General features: G+C 43.2%; 1 protein-coding gene across 4 annotated transcripts in view; it reads right to left on the bottom strand.

Moving 5' to 3' along the window:
* phf11 (PHD finger protein 11) overlaps positions 1–18767 on the bottom strand; it is a 76586-nt gene that overhangs the window by 47792 nt on the left and 10027 nt on the right. For all 4 annotated transcript variants that reach the window (XR_011962502.1, XR_011962501.1, XM_072584534.1 and 1 more), the window contains exons 3-4: positions 16158–16291; positions 9286–9347 (exon numbers count right to left, since the gene is read on the bottom strand). Coding sequence is in view for 2 of the 4 variants with exons in the window: in XM_072584534.1 (XP_072440635.1) it covers positions 9286–9347; positions 16158–16291 (196 nt within the window). In the remaining 2 variants the exon portion in view is untranslated. The remainder of the gene's footprint in view (positions 1–9285; positions 9348–16157; positions 16292–18767) is intronic.

The following is an 18767-nucleotide window of genomic DNA, read 5'->3' on the forward strand; positions in this document are numbered from 1 at the left end:
TGGCTACTCATTCTATCTATGCCTCTTATCATCCTGTACACCTCTATCAAGTCACCTCTCATCCTTCTTCACTCCAAAGACAAAAGCCATAGCTCCCTCAGCCTTTCTTCATAAGGCATGCCCTTCAGTCCAGATAGCACATTAGTAAGTCTCCTCTGCATCCTCCCCAAAGCTTCCAAATCCTTCCTATAATGAGGCAACCAGAACTGAACACAAGTGTGGTCTAACCAGGGCTCCAAAGAGCTACAGCATAACCTCACGGCTCTTAAACTCAATCCCCCTGCTAATGAAAATCAAACACCATATGCCTTCTTAACAACCCTATCAACTTGGGTGGCAACTTTGAGGGATCTGTGGACACGGACCCCAAGATTCCTCTGTTCCTTCACACAGCCAAGAATCCTGCCTTTAACCCCGAAATCTGTTTTCAATACTTGACCTTCCAAAATGAATCAATTCACACTTTTCTAGGTTGAACTCCAACTGCTACATATCAGTCTAGTTCTGCAACCTGTCAACGTCTTGTTGCAAGGTAAAAACAATGACTGCAGATGCTGGAAACCAGATTCTGGATTAGTGGTGCTGGAAGAGCACAATAGTTCAGGCAGCATCCAAGGAACTTCGAAATTGACGTTTCGGGCAAAAGCCCTTCATCGGGAATAAAGGCAGTGAGCCCGAAACGTGGAGAGATAAGCTAGAGGATGGTGGGGGTGGGGAGAAAGTAGCATAGAGTACAATGGGTGAGTGGGGGAGGGGATGAAGGTGATAGGTCAAGGAGGAGAGGGTGGAGTGGATAGGTGGAAAAGAAGATAGGCAGGTCGGACAAGTCCGGACAAGTCAAGGAGACAGTGCTGAGCTGGAAGTTTAGAACTAGGGTGAGGTGGGGGAAGGGGAAATGAGGAAACTGTTGAAGTCCACATTGATGCCCTGGGGTTGAAGTGTTCCGAGGCAGAAGATGAGGCGCTCTTCCTCCAGCCGTCTGGTGGTGAGGGAGTGGCGGTGAAGGAGGCCCAGGACCTCCATTTCCTCGGCAGAGTGGGAGGGGGAGTTGAAATGTCGGGCCACGGGACGGTATGGTTGATTGGTGCGGGTGTCTCGGAGATGTTCCCGAAAGCGCTCTGCTAGGAGGCGTCCAGTCTCCCCAATGTAGAGGAGACCGCATCGGGAGCAACGGATACAATAAATGATATTAGTGGATGTACAAGTAAAACTTTGATGGATGTGGAAGGCTCCTTTAGGGCCTTGGATAGAGGTGAGGGAGGAGGTGTGGGCACAGGTTTTACAGTTCCTGCGGTGGCAGGGGAAAGTGTATGGGCCCCAGCTATGCCTGTCTCTTTGTTGGCTACGTAGAGCAGTTGATCTTCCGTACTTACACCGGCACCACTCCCCACCTCTTCCTCCGCTACATTGATGACTGCATTGGCGCCACCTCATGCTCCCGCGAGGAGGTTGAGCAATTCATCAACTTCACCAACACATTCCACCCTGACCTTAAATTTACCTGGACCATCTCTGACACCTCCCTCCCCTTCCTGGACCTCTCCATCTCCATTAAAATTGACAGACTTGACACTGACATTTTTTTACAAACCCACCGACTCCCACAGCTACCTGGATTACACCTCTCCCCACCCTACCTCTTACAAAAATGCTATCCAGTATTCCCAATTTGTCCGCCTCCACCGGATCTGCTCCCAGGAGGACCAGTTCCACCACAGAACACACCGGATGGCCTCCTTCTTTAGAGACCGCAATTTCCCTTCCCACGTGGTTAAAGATGCCCTCCAACGCATCTCGTCTACATCCCGCACCTCCACCCTCAGACCCCACCCCTCCAACCGTAACAAGGACAGAACGCCCCTGATGCTCTTCTTCCACCCTACCAACCTTCGCATAAACCAAATCATCCGCCGACATTTCCGCCACCTCCAAACAGACCCCACTACCAGGGATATATTTCCCTCCCCACCCCTTTCCGCCTTCCGCAAAGACCGTTCCCTCCATGACTACCTGGTCAGGTCCACACCCCGCTACGACCCACCCTCCCATCCTGGCACTTTCCCCTGCCACCGCAGGAACTGTAAAACCTGTGCCCACACCTCCTCCCTCACCTCTATCCAAGGCCCTAAAGGAGCCTTCCACATCCAAAGTTTTACTTGCACATCCACTAATATCATTTATTGATCCGTTGTTCCCGATACGGTCTCCTCTACATTGGGGAGACTGGGCGCCTCCTAGCACAGCGCTTTAGGGAATATCTCCAGGATACCCGCACCAATCAACCGCACCGCCCCGTGGCCCAACATTTCAACTCCCCCTCCCACTCTGCCGAGGACATGGAGGTCCTGGGCCTCCTTCACCGCCGCTCCCTCACCACCAGACGCCTGGAGGAAGAACGCCTCATCTTCCGCCTCGGAAACTTCAACCCCAGGGCATCAACGTGGACTTCAACAGTTTCCTCATTTCCCCTTCCCCCACCTCACCCTAGTTCTAAACTTCCAGCTCAGCACTGTCCCCATGACTTGTCCGGACTTGTCCTACCTGCCTATCTCCTTTTCCACCTATCCACTTCTCCCTGACCTATCACCTCCATCCCCTCCCCCACTCACCCATTGTACTCGATGCTACTTTCTCCCCACCCCCACCCTCCTTTAGCTTATCTCTCCACGCTTCAGGCTCACTGCCTTAATTCCTGATGAAAGGCTTTTGCCCAAAACGTCGATTTCGAAGCTCCTTGGATACTGCCTGAACTGCTGTGCTCTTCCAGCACCACTAATCCAGAATGTCTTGTTGCAACCTACAATAGCCCTCCACACTATCCACTATCCTACCAACATTCGTACCATCGGCAAACTTACTAAACTACCTTTCCACTTCCTCAATCAAGTATTTTCTAAAAGTCACAAAGAGCAGAGATCCCAGAACAAATTCCTGCAGAACACCATTGGTCTCCAAGCTCCAGGCTGAATACTTTCCATCTACTACAACCCTCTGTCTTCTATGGACCAGCCAAATCTGTGTTCAGACAATCAAATTTCCCTGTATCTCATTCCTCCTTACTTTCTGGATAAGTCTACCATGGGGAACTTTATCAAACACCTTGCTAAAATCCACGTACACCACATCCACTGCTCTACCTTCAAGGTGTTTTGAGACATCCTCAAAAGAATTCAATAAGGCTTATGAGGCATGACCTGCTCCTCAAAAAGCCATGCTGACTATCTCTGAACTATGGTTTTCCCAAGTAATCTCTCAGAATCCTCTCCAATAATTTGCACACCACCGACATAAGACTGAATGGTCTGTAATCCCCAGGATTTCCATATTCCCTTTCTTGAACAAGGGTATAATATTTGCCACCCTCCAGTCATGTGGTACTACTCCAGTGGACAATGAGCATGCAAAGATCATCACCAAAGGCAGAGCTATGTCATCCCTCGCTTCCTGTAGTAACCTTGGGTATATCTTGTCTGGCCCAGGGGACTCCTCTATCCTTACATTTTCCAAAGTTTTCAGCACACCCTCCTTCTTAACATCAACTTGTTTAAGCATATCAGCCTGTGTCACGCTGTCCTCACAAACGTCAATTAGAAAAGGATTTAACAGAGCTGTTAAAAAAAAGAAGGGTTTTGAGAGAGAAAGCAAGGAGAAATGTTTCCACAAGTGAGGGCTGGAAACCAAATCACATCAACTAAGAAAAGGCAAATTCTGGAGGAGAGGGAGGGGATCATGATTAAAATAAGTGCTTCCTGTACTAGCCAGATCTAGAAATCTGAACAGGTCTGGTACAGCATTTTTTTGTGTGGCATTTTGCCAGTTGTGTTAGGGAAGATTTAAAATACATCAGTAGGGAGGTAAGAATAATAGATTAATAGGTTAGTAAGTTAGAAGGTGAAGTCAGAATAAAGAAACATTCTAAATCAGGGCTGCAGGGCACATATGTGAATGTATGAAAAATAAGAAATAAGATTGAAGAGTTACAAATATGGTGTGCCACATGCAGTCATAATGTTGATATAATAGAGATCTGTCTCAAGGAAGAAGAATGGGACTAAGTTTTAAATGTTCCTGAATATAACGTGCTCAGGAAAGGTAAAAAAGGAAGTAGAGAAATGGGTGCCAGTATTGGTTGAAGATGGCATTGCAGTGTTGGAGAAAGGCAATATCCTAGAAGGTTCAAGATCAGAATCATTTTGACTAGAACAAAGGAACAAAAATGGTGCAGACACATTGCTGTTGAGGTCACCAACTAGTGCCATGGATGTAGAGGAATGGTTTTACAAGAAAAATGCAGAGAGGTGCAAACATTATTAAGTAGTTATAACAGGGGACTATAATTACCTGCACTGAGATAGTAGCAGTGCTAAGGGCAGAGTTTTTAGGAAAATTTTCTGAAATTGTGTCCCCAGTCCACCAAGGAAAGAAACATTGTAAGACTCAATTCTTGGGTATAACGTTAACTAAATCGATCAAATGTAATTTAGGGGGCAGTGATCATTGCATCATAAGGTTTAGGATGTCAGTGGAAAAGAAGATTGAACAATGAAAGAAGAATAATTAATGAAGGGAAAACTGACTTCAATGGATTAAGGATAGAGCTAGTGTTAGGTTCTCTTCTTGAGATTCTTACACACTTGATGCAACTGCAATATGCCAACCTCTGAACAACCAAACTTTATAAAGCAAATACCCTGTTTGAAGATCACTTATCATTTTTCACAATGCTTGCAAAGCGTGTCAAGCGAAGCTCTTTGAACAAGGGAACAGTCCTCCCTTTTTACATCACCATCAGTCATGCCCCCAACACAACCCCCAGCCACTCCCACAGTCACATGTCACTCACTACATGATGCAATGACCTGATTATCTCCAGACACAATGTAATTTACATCATTCCTTAATGGCAAGATCTGGTGTAAATCATTATTTAACTGCAGGGAGTAGTCAGAATTTTAACTGCAATGTTCTTATTGATTCTGAATAAGGGATGATAATGTAAAACTTACTCCGAATAATAGGAGATGGCAATGTAAATTTTTCGCATTGTACCTGCAAGACAAACATACCACTCGACCCCCCCACAACCCCAGGCATCTAAGTTACTACAGGTCAGCAGAGCAAATTAACCCCTTAACTTCTCACTGGATGTATAATGGAGGTGGGAAATAAAAATCATGGCTGAGCAATGGGCTACCTTCCAAGAAGAGATGGGCTGGGCACAGTCAGGATACACTCCCTCAAAATGGAAAGGCAGGGTGAAGAAATTCAGAACTCCCTGAATGATAGAGGGGATAGAAATTAAGCTGAAGAAAGAGTGTGCTTATAACAGGTGTTTTGCTGTTGTGTCATCATAGTCTTACCAGACCATAGGGGCTACACTCAGAGAGAGAAGAAAAAGAGAGAGAGAGAGAGAGAGAGAGAGAGAGAGAGAACACGAGAGAGAGAGAGTGAACGAGAGAATGAGAGAGAGAGAGAACGAGAGAGAGAGAAAACAAGAGAGAGAGAGAGAGAAAACAAGAGAGAGAGAGAGAGAAAACAAGAGAGAGAAAGAGAGAGAGAAAATAAGAGAGAGAGAGAGAGAGAGAGAGAGAGCGAACGAGAGAGAGAGAGAGAGCGAACGAGAGAGAGAGAGAGAGCGAACGAGAGAGAGAGAGAGAGCGAACGAGAGAGAGAGAGAGAGCGAACGAGAGAGAGAGAGAGAGCGAACGAGAGAGAGAGAGAGAGCGAACGAGAGAGAGAGAGAGAGCGAACGAGAGAGAGAGAGAGAGCGAACGAGAGAGAGAGAGAGAGCGAACGAGAGAGAGAGAGAGAGCGAACGAGAGAGAGAGAGCGAACGAGAGAGAGAGAGAGAGCGAACGAGAGAGAGCGCGAACGAGAGAGAGCGCGAACGAGAACGAGCGCGAGCGAGAACGAGCGCGAGCGAGAACGAGCGCGAGCGAGAACGAGCGCGAGCGAGAACGAGCGCGAGCGAGAACGAGCGCGAGCGAGAACGAGCGCGAGCGAGAACGAGCGAGAGCGAGAACGAGAGAGAGCGAGAACGAGAGAGAGCGAGAACGAGAGCGAGAACGAGAGAGAGCGAGAACGAGAGAGAGCGAGAACGAGAGAGAGCGAGAACGAGAGAGAGAGAGAACGAGAGAGAGAGAGAACGAGAGAGAGAGAGAACAAGAGATAGAGAACAAACAAGAGAGATAGAGAACAAACGAGAGAGAGAGAAGGAGAGAACAAACAAGAGAGAGAGAGAGAGAGAGAACAAGAACAAGAGAGAAGTGCTGGGGGGAGGGAATGATTGAACCTGAGGACCACCAGATCTCAGGTGAGGGAAGAAGTTGAAAAGGAGAGTCCTTTATGGTAATCTCAAGCCATTGATGGGAATTGAACCCACACTGTTGGCATCACACTGCTCTGCAAAACAACAGTCCAGCCAACTGAGCTAAATTGATTCCCCAGATGTCATTTAATAGATAGAATTGAAAACCAAGCTGACACAGCAGATTCAAGGTTATTGAAGGAAGCAAGAGTGGAAATTGCATGAAAACTGACCATTAATTTTCAGTGCTCTTTAGTTTTAAGTGTGGTGCTAAAGGACTGAAGATTTGCAAACATTCACCTTATCCAAAAAACGCCTGCAAGAATAAGGCCAGCAATCTCAGACCACTCAGTTTAACATTTTTGATGGTTCTAGAAACAATAATCTGGGAAACAAGTAATGGTCACATGGTTAAATGAGTTAACCGAGGAGAATTAGCATGGTCTCATCAGCAGGACAAATCATGTTTAAACAATTTGGAGATTTTTTGAAGGGCTAACAAAGAGAGTTGATTAGAGGAAGGTAGCTTATGAGGTGTTCATGGACTTCCAAAAGGCATTTGAGAAAGTACCCCGTAACAGATCTCTGGAGATACGGCATGGAATAAAAGGAACACAACAAACGTGGATATAAAAGTGGCTGAGCAAGAGGCCACAGAAAGTAGAGGCTAACGAGTATTTTCAGGTCAGAGGAAAATGTACAGCAAGTTTTCTCAAAGAACAATACTGGTACATTTGCTTTTCCTGATTTATATTAATTACTTAGTTCTTAGCATACAAGGGGCAATTTCCAAGCTTTCAGAGGACACAAAGTTTGGAAACATTGTAAGCTGTGAGGAGGACAGCTTTGCAAGGACATTGTCAAGTCAATGGACGACAGATTAAGTTCAATACAGAGAAGTGCAAAGTCATACATTATGGTAGAAAAACATGGAGTAACTAAATTAGAAGTAACATAAGTTAGATAATAACATTTCTAAAGCATTCTAAAGAATGTGCAGGAGCAAGGATACACATCAGTCAAATGGAGAGAGCAATTAATATGAACAAAATCAAGGAAGTTAGATCTCATGGAATCCGGAGGGACAGGATGTACATGTATTTGTAAAGGCAAGGACTGATTAGGGATAGTCAACATGGCTTTGTGCATGGGAAATCCTGTCTCACAAACTTGATTTGAGAATTTTGAGGAAGTAACAAAGAGGATTGATGAGGGCAGAGCAGTAGATATGATCTATATGGACTTCAGTAAGGCTATCGACAAGGTTCCCCACGGGAGACTGATTAGCAAGGTTAGATCTCATGGAATACAGGGGGAACTAGCCATTTGGATACAGAACTGGCTCAAAGATAGAAGACAGAGGGTGGTGGTGGGAGGGTTGTTTTTCAGACTGGAGGCCTGAGACCAGTGGAGTGCCACAAGGATCGGTGCTAATTCCTCTACTTTTTGTCATTTACATAAATGATTTGGATGCAAGCATAAGAGGTACAGTTAGTAAGTTTGCAGATGACACCAAAATTGGAGGTGTAGTGGACAGCGAAGGAGGTTACCTCAGATTACAACAGGATCTTGACCAGATGGGCCAATGGGCTGAGAAGTGGCAGGTGGAGTTTAATTCAGATAAATGAGAGGTACTGCATTTTGGGAAAGCAAATCTTAGCAGGACTTATACACTTAATGGTAAGGTCCTGGGGAGTGTTGCTGAACAAAGAGACCTTGGAGTGCAGGTTCATAGCTCCTTGAAAGTGGAGTCGCAGTAGACAAGATAGTGAAAGCGGCATTTGGTATGCTTTCCTTTATTGGTCAGAGTATTGAGTACAGGAGTTGGGAGGTCATTTGGTGGCTATACAGGACATTGGTTAGACCACTGTTGGAATATTGCATGCAATTCTGGTCTCCTTCCTATTGGAACGATGCTGTGAAACTTGAAAGGGTTCAGAAAAGGATGTTGCCAGAGTTGGAGGATTTGAGATATAGGGAGAAGCTGAACAGGCTGGGGCTGTTTTCCCTGGAGCGTCGGAGGCTGAGAGGTGACCTTATAGAGGTTTACAAAATTATGAGGGGCATGGATAGGATAAATAGGCAAAGTCTTTTCCCTGGGGTCAGGGAGTCCAGAATTAGAGGGCATAAGTTTAGGGTGAGAGGGGAAAGATATAAAAGGGACCTAAGGGGCGACCTTTTCACGCAGAGGGTGGTACGTGTATGGAATGAGCTGCCAGGAGAAGTGGTGGAGGCTGGTACAATTGCAACACTTAAGAGGCATTTGGATGGGTCTATGAATAGGAAGGGTTTGGAGGGATATGGGCCGGGTGCTGGCAGGTGGGACTAGATTGGGTTGGGATATCTGGTCGGCATGGACGGGTTGGATGGAAGGGTCTGTTTCCATGCTGTACATCTCTATGACTCTATCCAGTACAGTCAAAAAAATTGGGATGAAGGTATTCCCTCATCAATAATTATATTATCATCTCATGAAATGGTGTGAGACGAATGTTGATATCAAGTTTTATCCACTCAATGTCAACATTCCAACTGCCACATCTAATGAGAATGCTACAATAATTATCCAGGTGAACTGGTGCCAACATAAATCATGCTCAGAAGTGCTCATGAGCTGGCAGTGATGGTTAACTAGCAATTTAACCAATGGTGGTATCTCTACCCAGAACGGTCTTGGCTTCAACCATATTTGCATATGTGATGTTCTATTGTGGCACAAAGGCCAGAACTCTGGATGGGGAACCCAGACTGATCATCATCTCCTTAGTCAGAACTGCCTTTCATTAACCGAAAGTATTAACAGTCATGATCTTACTCAATTCAAATGACTTAATGGCCTAGTCTTGATTCCCTGGTTATGGAGGAACTGTAGAGGAATTGTGACATTCCTATCACCATTTGCTGATATTCCTCATAGTCCAGACTCTTGACAGTGAGTACAAATAAGAATGCTAATGATATGCAACAGATCAACTTACTGTGGAAGATTCCATTGGATGCTGGATTTTCCGCATCTTTTTTATGCGCTTTACAATAAATTCTAAAGCAAAATCAAAGAACATAAAACAAAAGTCAGGGTGAAAGAAAACTGCAATAAGTAATAACCAAATAAATAATTAACTCTCATAGCCATGATGAAGATTTATAACATAATCCTATTATTTGGAAACATGGATTATTAAAGAGGAATTTTGGTTTTGAGATCTGTGAAGATGGCTTTTTGTATATAAAAAAGGGTCACAAACCATTTTTTTTAAAGCACTGGGTCAAATAGCATTTTAAAGTTATCACTTGACTTAAGCTAAATGACTCGGTCAGTTACCCTCTGGTGAGATAATGGCTGAAATTTTGACTAAGTTGAGCTTTGACAAACTCTAAGAAAGAAGCCAGAAGCAGGTTCTGTTCAAAAGAAAAGACTACATCAGTAGCAGCCTCAAAAGGAGTCAAGTTCAGAGAAAGGTCACCAAGTTAGTCTGTGTCCCTTAGCTAAAGATGAAAACGATCACATCCGGTGACCGTGATGAAAATCAGTGAAAGGAAATGCTCGTGACCTTTTTGTTTGAGTAAGAAATTGAAGAGTGAAGACAGAAGTGAGACCTCACCACAATTGAGCATCTGTAATGAATATTTTTGGGAAACAAATATTTTCCTTTTTTTGTGGAATAAACTTGTGTCATTTTGTTAATTAAAAGTATACTGGCAGACTCATGTGAATATATCAGCGACAGTCGACTATTGCCACCAAATTGTAAACCAGGCTTCTCTCTGGAATCTGACTTGTTTCAGTATTATCATCATCTAAGGTCATAACACATCACAACAGCATTTACTCATGCCTGTTATCAAAATAGTTCCGATGGTGTAGAATTGGGTCTCTAGCATACTTGATTTATAGTCAGGTGACCACTTCCCAATCTCAGCCAGTTTTTCAGTGGAAGAGAGGTCTAATGCAGAAGTAAATCTTCTTCTCCTTAGTCAGAACTGTCTTTTGTTAACCAAAACTATTAACGTGTACGGGACAAAATGTCAGGTCAAAGATCAGTCATGATCTTACTCAATTGTGCAACAAGTTCAAATGCTTAATGGCCTAGTCTTGATTCTCCAGTAAGAGGGGAACGGTAAGCAAGAGGACATCATCACAAGCCTTCATCATAGACTTCCTTTCGGCTAGTTGGAAATTATTATAGCGAATAGTAAACCATCTAGGATGGTGAAGAAAGAGATCAACCAGAGTTAAGTTTTCCAGGTCTTGTTCCCTGATCTTGTTGATGTGGCAGTAAAATATGATTGACAGGATAGTGGTATGTTATTAGGTACTTGAAAGGTTTAGGTTGTGAAGTCTAGAGATGGGGACAATGGAAATTCCTAAAGCCTTGCAAGGGGCGTTGTGAAACAGGAAGATATACTTTATAATAGGAAAAATGATTAATGAGTTGTACAAGATAAGATCAGTATAAATCCCCGATGAGTATTTTACAGACACAAATGTTTATATTTTAAGCCATTGCCACAGAAAAGTTAGGTTGGGATAAAGAAATGATGGAGGAAATTACAACAATAACAAAACTTTGATCCAATGTCTTAAAGAATGACAAGTCTATTTCCCTTTTTGGGAACATTACTGGCTGATAAATATCTAAATCAGTTCTAATCCTGGAAAAAGCTTGTGACTGTAATGGACCTTTGCAGAAACCTTCCATGTATTTGAGTTAATCTCTGTGTTTGAATGGTGATGCTTAAGGGAAGTTAAGCATTCTTTCTATCAAACTGTGGTAAGAAAGAAACTGGACATTAGTGACTTGTGTTAGAGTCACCAAAATACCAGTAGCAATGCTGAAGTGCTTATTGAAGGAGGGTGACCAATTTGGGAGGTACTCATGGGTTGTTGGTTATCTGTGTTCTTTTAAAAAGTGGAGTCAATGAAAACACTACAACAATGGAACATAGGTAATTATATGTTCTACGGCTATAATTTGAGTTGATTTGGGACTAGCTCCCTCAAAGAAAAACAGTTCCTCAGATAATGAAGTAGTCAATACCTGCATGCAACAAGAGCTGGACAAAGTTGGGCTCAAGTTGATAAGTGACAAGGAAACTTCATCCCACACAAATGCAAAATAACAAACATTCCCAGGAGTGCAATTGTGACAACACTCAACAGTACTGAGAAAAAAGGAGACCTTGACTGGAAACCGATTCTACCACCTTAAACATGCATTGCCACTAATTCTTGTAGCAGCAATCTGTATCAAAGTAGTGACAATCTGTACCATGACAAGCAGCAACCTACCAAGGCTCCTTTGACAGTATCTTCCAAAGACTGGAATTCCATCACCTAGAGAGAGCATTAATTTTTACATGGACATTCACTTCACCAGGTGAACCTCAGCATTACCTCACTTGAACCTCCAGAATTGCTAATTCATCACACTGTTTATCCCCTATCACTGACTGAACAAACATCGGGAAAACTTGAAGTGTTGTTTTTGCTCCTCGCTCCAAACTCCATTCCCTAGCAATCAAATCTATTCCTCTCCCCAGCAACATTGAGAATTTTAACCAGTTTGACTACAGAACTGATGTCTTTTCTGATCCCAAGATGGGATTCCGATCTCATATTCAGATCCAAGATGGCAGCGGAGTAGGACTCCTCAGCTGGAGTTCTATTTTGTGTTGTTTTTCCTTCTTTCTGCTCAGTGATATCCCAAACTCCCAGCTTCAGCGTGGACTTGTACTCTTGGCTTCAACATGGATCCGGCATGGCAGCTTCTAAACCTGGCATGGCTGTCTTGCACCCTGATGAGGTGGCCTCTCAGCCTGGTGTTGCTGTCTCCTGCCCTGATGAAGCAGTCTCTCAGCCTGGCTTGGCCTCAGTGTAGACTTTCAGCCTTGAGATGGCTGTAGAACAGTCTCTTGGCCTTGAGGTGAAACATGGCACGGTCTGGAGTCAACACCCTGCACAAACTAGAGGTTATATGCTGGCATGGACTGGGTTGGAAGGAGTTATTCTGAATTTTTTAACTTCGTTAATTTTCTAATTTATTCTTATGATCTGTAATGCTGGACTTTTAAATTTCTTTATTTTTCTAATCTTTTTCCTTAAGAATGTGTTTTTAAGAATCTGCACCTAGGTACCTCTGTACCTAAGGTGGTGACATAAAGTGGCGCCTTGTAAACTTTTCACTGCTTTCAGGTGAGTACATGTGACCATGAAGCTAATTCTAACATCCAATCCATCACCAAGACTGTATTTCCACCTTTATAACATCATCCATATTTATTATCTCAATGCATTCCTGGCTGGTCTCCCACATTCTATCATCCATAAAACTGAAATAATCTAAAACTTGTCTGCCCATATCTTAATGTGCAGCAAGTTATGTCCCTACATCCCAATCGTTCACTGATGGACAGTGGATCCTGTAAAACCAGACATTGATTTTAAAAGTCAAATCCTACTTTTCAAGTTTCTCATCGTTTTGTTCTTCCCTTCTCTTTTAAATCTCCACAATCCTCCAAGATACCCGAGACCACAAAGCCAAAATTTGTGATTAAACTACTGTAATTCTGTCACCATTAGTAGCCATGCCTTCAGTTACCTATTCCTCTAGCTTTGGAATACTCTCTGGAAACACAAGAATACAAGATTTAGGGAGGTGCCAACTAATCTCTCATTTCTGAAAAGAAAGTCCCTTGTTTGAGTTCAGGGTGAAACATTTTTGTTCTTTAGAAGGGGTGATTGAAGAAACACCTCAGGATTGTATTTCCTAAGCAAGTCATGCTGACAGACTTCGCAAGAGACAATTGTGCATAATTAGTGATGACTACACGTCACAACATCATAGCAACAAACTTCAAAATCGTCTGTACCCTTCTCTTTTGCCTTCAATCGAACTCAATGGCTAACATGATTTTATTCAGGCAACTAAACTCTGCAGAGAAACGTCATAGAGGTGTACAGCATGGAAACAGACCCCTCAGTCCAACCCCTCCATGCCGACCAGATATCCCAACCCAATCTAGTCCTACCTGCCAGCACCCGGCCCATATCCCTCCAAACGCTTCCTATTCATATACCCATCCAAATGCCTCTTAAATGTTGCAATTGTACCAGCCTCCACCACTTCTTCTGGCAGCTCATTCCATACACGTACCACCCTCTGAGTGGAAAAAGTTGCCCTTAGGTCTCATATCTTTCCCCTCTCATCCTAAACCTATGCCATCTAGTTCTGGACTTCCTGATCCCAGGGAAAAGACTTTGCCTATTTATCCTATCCATGCCCCTCATAATTTTGTAAACCTCTATAAGGTCTCCTCTCAACCTCCGACGCTCCAGGGAAAACAGCCCCAGTCTGTTCAGCCTCTCCCTATAGCTCAAATCCTTCAAACCTGGCAACATCCTTGTAAATGTTTTCTGAATCCTTTCAAGTTTCACAACATCTTTCCGGTAGGAAGGAGACCAGAATTGCACGCAATATTCCAACAGTGGCCTAACCAATGTCCTGTACTGCCAGAACATGACCTCCCAACTCCTGTACTCAATACTCTGACCAATCAAAGAAAGCACACTAAACACCTTCTTCACTATCCTATCTACCTGCGACTCCACTTTCAAGGAGCTATGAACCTGCACTCCAAGGTCTCTTTGTTCAGCAACACTCCCCAGGACCTTACCATTAAGTGTAGAAGTCCTGCTAAGATTTGCTTTCCCAAAATGCAGCATCTTGCATTTATCCGAATTAAACTCCACCTGCCACTTCCCAGCCCATTGGCCCATCTGGTCAAGATCCTGTTGTAATCTGTGGGAACCCTCTTTGCTGTCCATTACACCTCCAATTTTGGTGTCATCTGCTAACTTACTAACTGTACCTCTTATGCTTGCAACCAAATCATTTATGTAAATGACAAAAAGTAGAGGAACCAGCAGCACCGGTCCTTGTGGCACTCCACTGATCACAGGCGTCCAGCCTGAAAACAACTTTCCATCACCACCACCCTCTGTCTTCTACCTTTGAGTCAGTTCTGTATCCAAATGGCTAGTCCTGTATTCCGTGAGATCTAGCCTTGCTAATCAGTTTCCCATGGAAAACCTTGTCGAACGCCTTACTGAAGTTCATATAGATCACATCTACTGCTCTGTCCTCATCAATTCTCTTCGTTACATCTTCAAAAAACTCAATCGAGTTTGAGAGACATGATTTCCCACACACAAAGCCATGTTGACTATCCCTAATCAGTCCTCGCCTTTCCAAATACATGTACATCCTGTCCCTCAGGATTCCCTCCAACTTGCCCACCACTGACGTCAGGCTCACTGGTCTATAGGTCCTTGGCTTGTCCTTACCACCCTTCTTAAACAGTGGCACCACGCTTGCCAACCTCCAGTCTTCCGGCACCTCAGCTGTGACTATCGATGATACAAATCTCTCAGCAAGAGGCCCAGCAATCACTTCTCTAGCTTCCCACAGAGTTCTAGAGTACACCTGATCAGTTCCTGGGGATTTAGCCACCTTTACCTGTTTCAAGACATCCAGCACTTCCTCCTCTGTAATCTGGACATTTTGCAAGATGTCATCATCTATTTCCCTACAGTCTATATCTTCCATATCCTTTTCCACAGTAAGTACTGATACTAAATGAGTATTTTGCATCTCCCCCATTTTCTGCGGCTCCACACAAAGGCTGCCTTGCTGATCTTTGAGGGGGCCCTATTCTCTCCCTAGTTACCCTTTTGTCCTTAATGTGTTTGTAAAAACTCTTTGGATTCTCCTTAATTCTATTTGCAAAAGCTATCTCATGTTCCCTTTTTGCCCTCCTGATTTCCCTCTTAAGTATACTCCTACTTCCTTTATACTCTAAGGATTCATTCAATCTATCCTGTCCATACCTTACATATGCTTCCTTCGTTTTCTTAACCAAACCCTCAATTTCTTTAGTCATCCAGCATTCCCTATACCTACCAGGCTTTCCTTTCACCCTACAGGAATACACTTTCTCTGGATTCTCGTTATTTCTGAAGGCTTCCCATTTTCCAAGTCTACCTTTCTCCTGAAGAGAGACTGTGTGTGTGTGTGTGTGTGTGTGTGTGTGTGTGTGTATATAAATAACCGACTGGGTATATTAACCAGTTATTGCTTATTTAGTGACCAACTTTTGTTTAGATAATAAACCTACTTTGTGTTTGTTCAGAAATGTGACTGATAAATCTTGTCACATTTAACTGCTCATTTTGATAACTGGAGAAAGTATTTTGATTTTATTCTACTGAGTCCAGAACAACGATACACTCCTCCAGCCTTTGCAATCTTGCAAATTAAATGTTGGCCTAACCAGCGATGACCACATCCCATGAATGAAGAAAGATTTTTTTTTAAAACAAGAAACATCTATACCTAGAGATTTGTTACAATGTGAAGTTCACTATAAAGTGCGGTGGTTGAGGCGACTAACAGATGCGTTTAAAGGAATCTTGATAAACACCAAAAAGGGATATTTTGATTGGTTTAAAGCACGTAAGTTATTTCTTCTTTAGTTTTTTTCCTGAAGGCAAGGCCAACCCATTGTATCACGATTTCCAACACAAGGAAAGGTGGCAGCTCCTGAATCCTCCCCAAATGGAACAATGACTGAACCTCATATTTTTGCGAGCAATCTGACCTGCACCAACCCACCACTCAAGTAAAGCAATTGGATCCCCTACTCTGGGCTGCTGTGGCAATTCACCATTTCACTGAAGGATCAACCTGAAAACAAAATGAATTACATCTCACCAATTTCTGGTGCAATTTCTGTTCAGCTAAAGAATGACAGCACCATTTTCAAATTTTACCAAAACGTATTCCAGAGTTACCTGTAAATACCCCTATCATTGTCTTCAATAACTGCTGCCTCATCACGTACAGCACATGGATAGTGATAAGATCTTCTACATATTCTCACTTCACATCCGACAGTAGCGCCTTTCTTCCTGCATAAAAAGCACTTCTGAAATAAGAACAGAAATCAAAAAGAAATTAGAGTTTGATGTGTAAAATTCAAAGCGCAAGACAAAAGAATTTGTTTTTTTTTGTATAAAGTGCAGGACACAGGTATCAGCCAATGCACAGACTATGCTAAATTGTCTGTTTCTGTTCTGTATATTCTAAGTCATCCATAATTTTTTTGCAAATAGTTATTTTCTAAATCGACCTGTTCAGAGACATTGCTGTAGCACATGGCACTTGAAACCATGCCTCTTGTTCTTGAGGGAGGGATATTACCACTGCACCACCCGTCATGACTTCAGGTCATTCCAAAATGTTTTACAACTAATAAGTATAAATAGCTGAAATGCTGGAAACACTGAAGCCAATTTATATATGACAAGAGCAAAGAGATAATAAATTTTTTTACAAAGTTGAATGAGTTGAATTTTTGAGCAGGTAAAGAACTTTGGACAAAGAGTTGTAAAATTATTGCAATCCTTTCTTCTTGCCTTCATGGTAGAGTATTTCTGGGCCTCTTTTGTTGCTGTACTTAGGTCTGCTGCACTGTCGGACACACAGTCTTTTTGAGGAAGACAATAAACCAAAACACTCTGTACCTCCAGGTGAATGACAAGATCTGATACAAGTATCCTGAAGAACAACACTAGAGTTCTCCCTATCCTGGGCAGCGTTTACTCTTCAACCAACAATGCAAACAAAAAAGTCTGATCATTTGTTTGATCATTATCATATTGCTGTTTGTTGAAACTTGCTATGTGCAAACTGGCTGCTATTTTAACTATATGATAATGAGCTGAGATGAATGACCTCCAGCAACCACAACTATCTTCCCATGTGCCAGGTATGACTTCAAACAGTGGAGAGTTTGCCTCTGATTCCAATTTTGCTAGAGCTCGTTGATGAAGCATTCAGTCCAATGCAGACTTAATGTCAAAGGTTATCACTCTCACCTCTCGAATTCAGCTCTTTTGTCCATGTTTGAATCAAGGCTGCAATGAGGTCAGGAGATGAGTGACCCTGGTGGAACCTGAATTGACTATCAATAAGGAGGTAATTGCTTAGCAAATGCTGCTTGATTGCATTGTTGATTACACCTTCCATTACATTACTGAAAATCGAGAGTAGACTAATGGGGCGATAGTTGACTAGGTTACATTTGTTCCCTTTTCTCTGTATAGGATAGCCCTGATCAATTCTCGATATTACTGAATAGATACCAGTGCTGTAGCTGGACTGGAACATCTTGGTCAGGGTAGCGGCAAGTTCTAGGGACTTTTTCAGTACTATTGCTTGAATGTTTTCACAGCACATAGCCTTTAGCTTATACAGGCCCTCGAACTATTTCTTGATATCATGTGTATTTAACTGAATTGGCTGAAGATTGACATCTGTGATGCTGGGAACCACTGGATCACCCATTCTACGCTTCTGGCTGAATATTGTTGCAAATACTTCAGCCTTGCCTTTTGCATGCGTGTGCTCAGCTCTTCCATCATTGAGGATGAAGGTATTCGTACAGTCTCCTCCAGTCAAATTTGTGAATTATCCACTGACATTCATGTCTAGATGTGGCAAGACTACAGAGATTAGATCTGACTCACTATTTGTTGTGTCACTTAGCTCTGTCTATTACTTGCTACTTTTGCTGTTTGGCATGCAAGTAGTCCTGTTTGGTAGATTGACCAGGTTGACACCTCATTCTTAGATATGTCTGGTGTTGCTTGCTTCTGCCATGCCCTCCTGCATGTTTCATTGAACTAGAGCTGTTCTTGCTTTGATGGTAATTTTTTTTAAGATTACGTACTGTGTGGAAACAGGCCCTTCACAGGCCCAACAAGTCCACACCGACCCACTGAAGCGCAACCCACTCAGACCCATCCCCCTACATTTACCCCTTCACCTAACACTACGGGCAATTTAGCATGGCCAATTCACCTAACCTGCACATTTTTGGATTGTGGGAGGAAACCAGAGCACCCGGAGGAAACCCACGCAGACATGGGGAGAATGTGCAAATTCCGAGGTGGGAATTGAACCCGGGTCTCTGGCACTGTGAGGCAGCAGTGCTAACCACTGTGCTGCCCATTAATGGGCATGTGAGGAATATGCTGTGCCATGAGGTTGCAGATTATGTTGGAGTATGATTCTGCTGGTTTTGATGGCCGACAGCTTCTCGGGGATTGAGAGTCTTGAGGGCTAGATCTGTTCAAATATGGAAATTTGCCCTGGGATGTATTATAAACAAAAGGCAGGACAAATCCAACCCTTTTCTGATGAAGAACTTAATCTTGAAATGTCGACTCTCCTGCTCCTTGAATGTTGCCTGATCGGCTGTGATTTTCCAGTACCACACTTTTTGACTCTGATCTGCAGCCCTCACTTTCTCCAAATCCAACCCAGCTAATTACCGCCCCAACAGTTTACTCTTGATTGTGAGTAAAGTGATGGAAGGGGGTAATCAAAAGTGCTATCAA

The sequence above is a fragment of the Chiloscyllium punctatum genome, chromosome 15 (genome assembly GCF_047496795.1).
Source record: "Chiloscyllium punctatum isolate Juve2018m chromosome 15, sChiPun1.3, whole genome shotgun sequence".
In the NCBI taxonomy this organism is placed as follows: Eukaryota; Metazoa; Chordata; class Chondrichthyes; order Orectolobiformes; family Hemiscylliidae; genus Chiloscyllium; species Chiloscyllium punctatum.